The sequence below is a fragment of the Muscardinus avellanarius genome (genome assembly GCF_963383645.1).
Source record: "Muscardinus avellanarius genome assembly, chromosome: 3".
Classification (NCBI taxonomy): Eukaryota; Metazoa; Chordata; class Mammalia; order Rodentia; family Gliridae; genus Muscardinus; species Muscardinus avellanarius.
The window spans coordinates 140,037,846-140,047,226 of NC_137788.1; the positions used below are offsets into that span (position 1 = coordinate 140,037,846).

The 9,381-nt window shown below is 42.2% G+C and overlaps 1 protein-coding gene across 2 annotated transcripts in view; it reads right to left on the reverse strand.

Annotated features, from left to right (window-relative positions):
• The window catches only part of SIN3A (SIN3 transcription regulator family member A), a gene marked incomplete at both ends in the record, with an annotated part of 60,306 nt that extends 51,165 nt beyond the window's left edge, over window positions 1-9,141 (reverse strand). The window contains 2 exons of one of the 2 annotated variants that reach the window (XM_080691257.1): window positions 2,688-2,864; window positions 8,938-9,141. In XM_080691257.1, the coding sequence (XP_080547383.1) occupies window positions 2,688-2,864; window positions 8,938-9,126 (366 nt within the window). The remainder of the gene's footprint in view (window positions 1-2,687; window positions 2,865-8,937) is intronic. The other variant, XM_080691256.1, reaches the window with a different exon arrangement.
• Window positions 9,142-9,381: the final 240 nt, after the last annotated feature.

The window sequence follows — 9,381 nt, forward strand, 5'->3', positions numbered from 1 at the left end:
AGGACTCCCTTGTCCTTTTTTTTTTTTTTGGGGGGGGGTACTGAGGATTATACGCAGGAGCATCCTACATCCAAGCTGCACTCCTCCCACTCCTTTTTTTTTCTTTTTGCAGGTCTGGGGATAAAACCCAAGGGCATTCAACCTCCAAGCTACACCTCCTGCCCTATTTTTTTTCTTTATTTTGAAGCAGGGTCTCACTAAGTTTCAGAGGGCCTTAGCTGAGGTTGTCCGCCAACCATGGTCTCCACCTCCCAAATGCTGGGATTACAAGCGTGCACCACCATGCCCAGCCCTCCCAGGCCTTTTTTATGTCTTGTTTTGGAACAAGGTCTAGCTAGGTTGCTGAGAGTATTACTAAGTTGCTGAAACTGGACTTGAACCTTCGATCCTTTTCTCTCCGCCTCCCAAGTACTGGAATTACAGGCATGTACCACCACTCCTGGCTCACCCTTGTCAGTCTTTATAAAACAAAGCATAGCCCACATACTTATACTCTTAACTCCTGTGAGGAAGCTGAGTATAACAGTTGTTGTGCTTTGGTAGGGATGGCTGAAAAATGTTACAGAATTAATATATTTTTGTTAGTTTAAGAGAAAGTTTATAAGTTTTCCTAGAACATTAAAATATTATCTGCAGAATATAGTATTGATACAGCATTAAATTACAGTAAGCTTAGTTTTTAAAAAGTTTTCAGGACTTGGTGAAGTGCTAAGTTCACAGCAGTACAATATTTTGCAACGCAGCCAGCTGAGAAAAAGTATTATGGAAAAAAAAAAAAACTTTCCTCAAAGGGCCCCAATAATTTGTACTCTTTACTTTAGTCAACTCTTCATCTTTCCACTTACAAGAAACACTTTATAGCTTCTCTTCTGCATTATCTGAACTGCCAGCATCACTATTCTTGTACTTTGGGGCCATTATTAAATAAAATGCAGTTACTTGAATGGAACAACTTGTGGTAGCATGACAGATCTGATGGTGTGATAACCAAGAGGGCTGCTAAGTGTCTAACAGGTCACCTTGGTCTATAGTGTAGACACTGCGGATAAAGCCGGGTGTGTTGGTGCATGCTTATAATCCCAGTAACTGAGAGGCTGAGACAAGAGGATTGCGGGTACAAGAACAGCCTCAGGAAATAATGAGACTGTCATTAATCTAGTAAGACTGGTTTAAAAGAAAAATAAAATAGGGCTGGGGGTATAGCTTGGAGATAGAATGCCCCTAGATTCAATACCCAGTTCCACAAAAATAAGTAGATACTGTGAATAAAGGGATAATTCACATCGCATTTTGGAATAGTTGAGATTTCACCATACTCCACAGAATGATATAGGATTTAATATTTAAGTGTGCGTGGTGGCGCACGCTTGTAATCCCCGCGCTTGGGAGGCAGAGACAGGAGGATCGCGCAGGTTCGAAGCCAGCCTCGCGCGCTGGCTTAGGAGACCCTGTTTCCAAAAATAAAAATAGGTCTGGGAGTGTAGCCTGGAGGTAGAAGGGCTTCCAGAAACCCCAGTACCCAAATAAATAAATAAATAAATAAATAAATAAATAAATAAATAAATAGAAAATTTATGAATTATTTCTGAAATTTTCCATTTAATATTTCCAGACCACAGTTTACTGCAGCTAAGGGAAGAGGACTACTGTACCAGGGAAAACAGAAGGTGGAAATATGTGCTAACACATGAAAATGTCCTTCAAAGGTATATTTATAACTGCAAGCAATTTGGTATAATTAGGCTGTTAGGACCAAATGAAAATCTAACATTTTTGCAGTTGTATATTTCCTACTCATGATTTTAAATTTTAAAGTGTAAAATTAGAAAAATTAAAAGCTGCTGGGCATGATGTGACAAACCTGTAATCCCAGTACTTGGGAAGTTGACACAGGAGGATATTAGGTTTGAGGACAGCCTCAGCAACTTGGTGAGACTTTCAGCAACCTACCAAAACCATATTTCAAAACAAAGAACAAAAATTTCACTGGGGGATGTAGCTCAAAGGTAGAATGCCCCTAGATCAGTAGGTAGGCAGGTAGGCAAGCTGGCTGGCTGACTGCAGCAATCAGACATTTTGGAAGTAACACTCAAGTACACAGAGAAAAGGTTAGCTGGGAACACAAGCTTGACTTCTCCACAGATGTTTCATGCATTTCAAAGCACTGAACATCTACAACACATACTCAGCAGAAGAAATAAAAACAAGGACCCTTCATGCACAATGATAGTTTCCAAAGGAAACATTTTCCCAAAAAGAATAAATTTTACTAAGGACAGCAAAGTCAGCTATCCATAAACAGGAATAAGATTAAATTTTAAGATATATTACCAGGATGATTTACTGTACTGGCCTGAAGCCACTTGTGTACTCAATAAACACTTTTATGATACTAAGAACTATGTATAAGTTAAAAAAAAATCCAAAACTGGACTTCAAAGTATAGATTGTATGAAATAGTCCTTCAATCCCGACATGTCTGAATACTATAAATTAACACATTTCACAAACATTTCTTAAGTGTATTCTTCTCTGAATCAGATGTTAGTCCCAAAATGGGAAATAGAGATTTCAAAATAAAAACAATCTTGTGATTCAATCCCTAAGTATCTTGTGTTAAAAGTTTTAACATCATACTAGTAGGCTGAAGATAAAATTTTTGACACAAAAAAGGAACTGAATACCACCTTGAGCCTCTGAAATTGCTGTTGTCCCTGCACTGGTGCAACTGGTGGGGCTGGATGGGCATGACTCTGAACCACCTGGCCTCCATGGGGCTGGACAGCTGTTGGGTGATGATGGCTGCTATGAACCGCTGCTATGGTGGGCCCATGACTGCCAGAGCTCTGTGGCACAGCTGAAACCTGGGATGGACAAAATACAGACAAGAAATTTATGGCTTATGCATTCTCCCTGCAAACATGTCAATTAAATGCACAAAGTGTACCATGTATCTCTGTACACACAAAGGTAACTAATTAAAAACCCAATTTCCCACTCCTGGTGTGGCCCAAGCTTGTAATACCAGCACTTGGGAGGCAGAGACAGGAGGATCATGCAGGTTTGCAGCCAGCTGAGGCTGGCTTAAGAGACCCTGTTCCCAAATAAAATATACAATGTCTGGGAGTGCAACCCTTAAGAGACCCTGTTTCCAAATAAAATATAAAATAGGTCTGGTAGTGTAGCCCGGAGGTATAAGGGTTCCATTCCCCAGTACCACAAAAAAAAAAAAAAAAAAAAAAGCAGCCGGGCGTGGTGGCGCACGCTTGTAATCCCCGCACTTGGGAGGCAGAGACAGGAGGATCATGCAGGTTCGAAGCCAGCTGTGCAAGCTGGTTTAGGAGACCCTGTTTCCAAATAAAAATGTAAAAATAAGTCTGGGAGTATAGCCCGGAGGTAGAAGGGCTTCCAGGAATCCCAGTACCACCAAACAAAAAACAATACCACCAATTTCCCACAAAAGAAAATTAGTGAAATAAATTATTAGCCCATCTACAAATTAACAACTTTTATAGCTATTAAGCATATTAGGAATAAGAAAAAACTATGTGAATGATTCTATAAGCTGTAAGGTATGTCTCACAGAAAGGACTATAATTCTAAAGCTCTATATTCCAACATGTTGTTTTATAGTTTTTCAAAGTTTACACATCTTTCCAAGACTTCAGAGTTTATGAATATTTGAGATGCCCGATTTTATACAAGCACATTACATGCAACTACCCGAGTATAGGAAATAGTCATGAACCTGTATAGATAATAAAAGTAATCACCCAAGGAAAACAACATTTTTTTCCGAAGTCCAAACCTAAGGTTTAATTTGTCAGCACTTTTCCAACTGTGGCCACAGCTCCATATGCACATGCTATAGTGCTTCAAAAGGGAAGACTCAACCAGGCTTGGTGGTGCACACTTGTAATTCCAGCATTCGGGAAGCTGAGATTGAAGGATCGTGGTTCACTGACAGCCTCAGTTACTTAGTGAGGCCCTTTGCAACTCAGTGAGACCCTGTTTCAAAATAAAGAATGAAAACTAGCGCTGGGGATGTAGCTCAGAGGTCAAATGCCCCTGGGTTCTATTCCTAGACCTACAAAAACAAAGGGTGGGGGTCTCAGGAGAGTGGGTGGCACCTAAGGAAATACAGTTTCCTTCTTTACCTGGACTTTTTCTTCTTTGATTGTTTCCTCATACTAAATTTCTAGATATCGAATTGTTAGGTTGACAAGTAACTAAGAAGCCGGGCGTGGTAGCGCACGCTTGTAATCCCAGCATTTGCGAGGCTGAGACAGAAGGATCAGGGTTTGCAGCCATCCTCAGCTACTTAGTGAGGCCCTTTGCAACTAAATGAGACCCTGTTTTAAAATAAAGAATCAGCCGGGCGTGGTGGCGCACGCTTGTAATCCCCATGCTTGGGAGGTGGAGACAGGAGGATTGCGCAGGTTCGAAGCCAGCCGCGCACACTGGCTTAGGAGACCCTGTTTCCAAAAATGAAAATGTAAAAATAGGTCTGGGAGTGTAGCCCGGAGGTAGAAGGGCTTCCAGGAACCCCAGTACCACCAAAAAATAAAAAATAAATAAAATAAATAAAATAAAATAAAATAAAGAATCAGCTGGGTGTGGTGGCAAATGCTTGTAATCCCAGCATTCAGGAGGTTGAGACCAGAGGATCACGGTTCGCGGACAGCCTCAGCTGCTTAGTGAGGCCCTTCGCAATTCAGTGAGACCCTGTTTCAAAATAGAGAATAAAAAATTGGGCAGGGGGTGTAGCTCAGAGGTCAAAATCTTCTGGCTTCCATCCCCAGACCCACAAAATTAATTAATTAATTAATCAAAAATAGGGCTGGGGGTGTAGCTGAGTAGTAGAATACCCCTGGGTTCCATTCCCAGTACCCCTAAAAAAAAAAGTAACTAAGAATCTGCTACGGAGCTGGAGGTATAGCTCAGTGGTAGACTACTTGCCTAGCATGCGTAAGGCCCTGGGTTCCATCCTCAGTACCTCAAAACAATAACAATGATAATAAAAATCTGACATAAGCCGGGCGTGGTGGTGCATGCTTGTAATCCCCGCGCTTGTGAGGCGGAGACAGAAGGATCACGCTGGTTCAAAGCCAGCCTCGCTGGCTTAAGAGACCCTGTTTCCAAATAAAAATATAAAATAGGTCTGGGAACGTAGCCCAGAGGTAGAAGGGTTTCCAGGAACCCCAGTACCACCAAAAAAAAAAAAAAAAAAACCACAACACCCTGACATAAATGACTACTTCCAGCCATATCACAGGGTCTCACTAAGTTGCTGAGGCTGGTCTTGAACCTGGGATCCTCCTGTCTCAGTCTTCCAAGTACTGGGATTATAGGCATATACCACCACACCTGCTCAGCCATACTTTTTTTGTGTGCGTGTGTGGTACTGGGGATGAAACCCAGGGACACTGGAATTACAAGCATGCGCCAACATGCCAAACTCCCTTTTTTTAATTTTTATTTTGGACCTGGGATTGAACCCAGGGGCATTCTACCTCCAAGCTATACCCTCTGCCCTATTTTTTTATTCTTTATTTTGAAACAGGGTCTAAGTTACAGAGGGCCTCACTAAGTAGCTGAAGCAGGCTATGAAGCTGTGATCCTCTTGTCTCAGCCTCCCAAGTACTGGGATTACAAGTATGTGCCATCATACCTGGTTTAGTCAAGCCTTTTTTATTTATTTTTATTTTTTTGGTGGTACTGGGGGTTCCTGGAATTCCTTCTACCTGGGTTCCATTCCCAGACCCGCAAAAAGAAAAAAATATATATATTTAAAAAAAAATAGCAGTAGAGATGTGGCTCAGCAGTAGAATGCTCCAGGGTTCAATCCCTAGTACCACACACACAAGAATGTATAAGAGCCGGGTGTGGTGGCGCACGCTTATAATCCCCATGCTTGGGAGGCTGAGACAGGAGGATCACACGGGTTCGAAACCAGCCTCAGCTACTTAGTAAGGCTCTCAGCAACTTAGTGAGACCCTGTTTCCAAATTAAATATAAAAAAGGTCTGGGAGTATGGCCCAGAGGTAGAAAGCCTCTGGGTTTCCACCAAAAAAAAAAAAAAAATGTATGAGATATCAAAAAACAGTCACCTTATATTTATTTTTTAAAAACATAGTGATAGAGTGTATTCATTTCGAGTCATCCCCCCATGCCATTTTGGCATGGGGCTGTATTTCTATCTTTCTAATAAACTTCTTTAAATCTTTAAAAAAAAAAAAAAAAACAGTAGTAATAGCCGAGCGTGGTCACGCATGCTTGTAATCTCCATGCTTGGGAGGTGGAGACAGGAGGATGGCGCAGGTTCAAAGCCAGCCTCACTGGCTTAAGAGACCCTGTTTCCAAATAAAATATAAAATAGGTCTGAGAGTGTAGCCAGGGTTCCGTCCCCTGTACCACCAAAAAAACAAAAAATAAAACAAACAAAAAAACGTGGTGATAAATCAGGTATGGGGGTGCATGCTTGTAATCCCAGTTGTTGGAAGGCAGAGACAGAAAGAACTTAAGATTCATGGCCAGCCACAGATACTTAGTAAGGGTCTCTGAAACTTAGTGAGACCCTGTTTCAAATTAAAATAGAATAAAATTGCCAGGCGTGGTGGCGCACGCTTGTAATCCCCGCGCTTGGGAGGCGGAGACAGGAGGATCGCGCAGGTTCGAAGCCAGCCGCGCGCGCTGGCTTAGGAGACCCTGTTTCTAAATAAAAATATAAAAATAGGTCTGGGAGTGTAGCCCAGAGGTAGAAGGGCTTCCAGGAACCCCAGTACCACCAAAAAAAAAAATAAAAAAAAATAAAAAAATAGAATAAAATTGAGCTAAGAGTGTGGCTTGAGTAGTTTCATCCTCCATAGTGCACAAGTACATACACACACAAACACACACAGTGGTGATATATTACTTTCATAATGAAAAAGGATATGGTGGGTATATGCCTGTAATCCCAGTACTTGGGTGGCTAAGACAGGCTATTGCAGGTTCAAAGACAGTCAAAATAACTTAGCAAGATCTTGTTTAAAAAAAAAAAAAAAAAAAAGCCTGGCGTGGTGGCACATGTTTGTAATCCCGGGAGACTGAGACCAGAAGATCACGGTTGGAGGACAGCCTCAGCTACTTAGTGAGGCCCTTTGCAACTCAGTGAGACCTAGTTTCAAAATACATTAAAAAAAAAAAATAGGGCTGGGGGTGCAGCTTGGAGGTACAATGTCCCTGGATTCCATCCCCAGTGCCGCAAAAAAACTTAAAAAAATAGGGCTGGGGGTACAGCTCAGAGGTAGGATGCCCGTGAGTTCAATTCCCAGTACCCAAACCCTTACACACACACACACAGACAAGAAACAAATTTCTTCCATTCTTTATTTTGAATCACGGCCTAAGCTACAGAGAGCCTCACTAAGTAGCTGGGGCTGGCTACAAAGGTATAATCATCCTGTCTCAGCCTCCTAAGTACTGATTTTTTTTTTTTTGGTGGTACTAGGGGTGGAACCCAGGAACTTTCTAACCTCTGGGGTATACTCCCAGACCTATTTTATATTTTATAGTTGCTGAGAGCCTCACTAAGTAGCTGAGGCTGGCCTCGAAACTGTGTGATCCTCCTGTCTCAGCATCCCAAGCAGGAGGATTACAAGCATATGCCACCACACCCAGCTGGGTTTTTGTTTTTAATTTGGTACAGGGGCATTCTACTTCCAAGCCACATCTCCAGCTCTATTTTTATTTTTCATTTTGAAACAGGATCTTACAAGGTTATTGAGGTTTTCACTAAGTTGCTGAAATTGGCCTCAAACCTGTGATCCTTCTTTCTCATCCTCCTAAATAATGGGATTATAGGCATGTACCACCACACTTGGCACGACAACATGATTATTTGTGTGTGTGTGTGTGGGGGGGCTACTGGAGCTTGAACCCAGAGGCATTCTACCTCCGAGCTACATCCCAAGCCCTACTTTTAATTCTTTATTTTAAAACAAGGTCTTAGTAAATTGCAGAAGGCCTAAGTAGCTGAGCTTGTCCACGAACCGCAATCCTCCTGTCTCAGCCTACCAAATACTGGGATTACAAGTGTACACCACCACGCCCGGCTTCTGACATGATTTTGAAGGACTTTATGTGGTGGTATGTTCAAAGTTTTAAGTGTAAACTAGTTTGTTATTTTTTATACCTTACACTTATTCTGTGAAATTTTTGCCCCCCCCCCCAGGACTCAGGATTAAACCTAAGGGCCTTGCACATTGAACTAAACCCCACCTGTTTTATTTTGTGGCATGGTCTCCCTAAGTTGCCTAAACTGGCATGGAACTTGCCATCCTCCTGCCTCAGCCTCCCAAGAAGCTAAGGTTATAGATAAGCACCACAAAATCCAAATTCAAAAAAACCTTTTTTACATCTTACTTAATATGCAATAGAAAATGTTTATTTCTTTTGGCGGTACTGGGGATTGAAGCCAGAGGCATTCTACCTTCAAGTTATACCCCAGCCCAATTTTATTTATTATTTGGAAAGAGGTCTCACTAGGTTGCTGAGAGCCTCCCTAAGTTACCGAGGCTGACTTTGAACCTGTGATCCTCCTGTCTCAGCCTCCCAACTACTAGGATTACCACCACACCTGGCAACAAATGCTTTTTGTTGGTGGTTGATTTTACAGTATTGGGGATGGAACCCAGGGGCATTCTACCTCTGAGCTATGACCCCAGCCCTACTTTTTTTATTCTTTATTTTGAAACAGGGTTTCACTGAGTTGCAAAGGGCCTCACTAAGTAGCTGAGGCTGTCCACGAACCCAGATCCTCCTGTCTCAGTCTCCCAAATGCTGAGATGACAAGTGCACACCACCACACCTGGCTTACAAAAATGCTTTAATTAGATGATATCACTGTCCCTTCTCCCTTACTCCTAGTCCTCTCCTTGGCTGGCTCCAGCTTACCTGGTAACTGGGTGTCACTGAGTACTGAATTCCAGTAGCTGACTGCATGGTTTCAGATACAGCTTCATATACAGGTGGTGCAGGGGCAAGCACCCGGTGCTGGTGGGGAAATGCCTCTGTGCTCCCAGGGATCCGACGCTGCTGGGCCGCATACACCGGTGACTCCTGGTCATCCAAACGCCGCTTCATTCTGCACTCATGCTCAGGGATGCACTATAAAACCTGCAGAAACCAAAAAACAATGATATTCAAGCAAATTCTCACTCCAGTATGATGTGCACACCTTAGAATGAATCGTTCAGGTTTACTTCGGAGAATTAATTATCTTATTTACTTCACTTTAGAGATGACTACTACTAGGTAATCCAAGTATACACACTCATACACATATACCCTACAATGAACAAGTTCTAATTGGAAAAATCTTGTGTGTGTGTGTGGTAC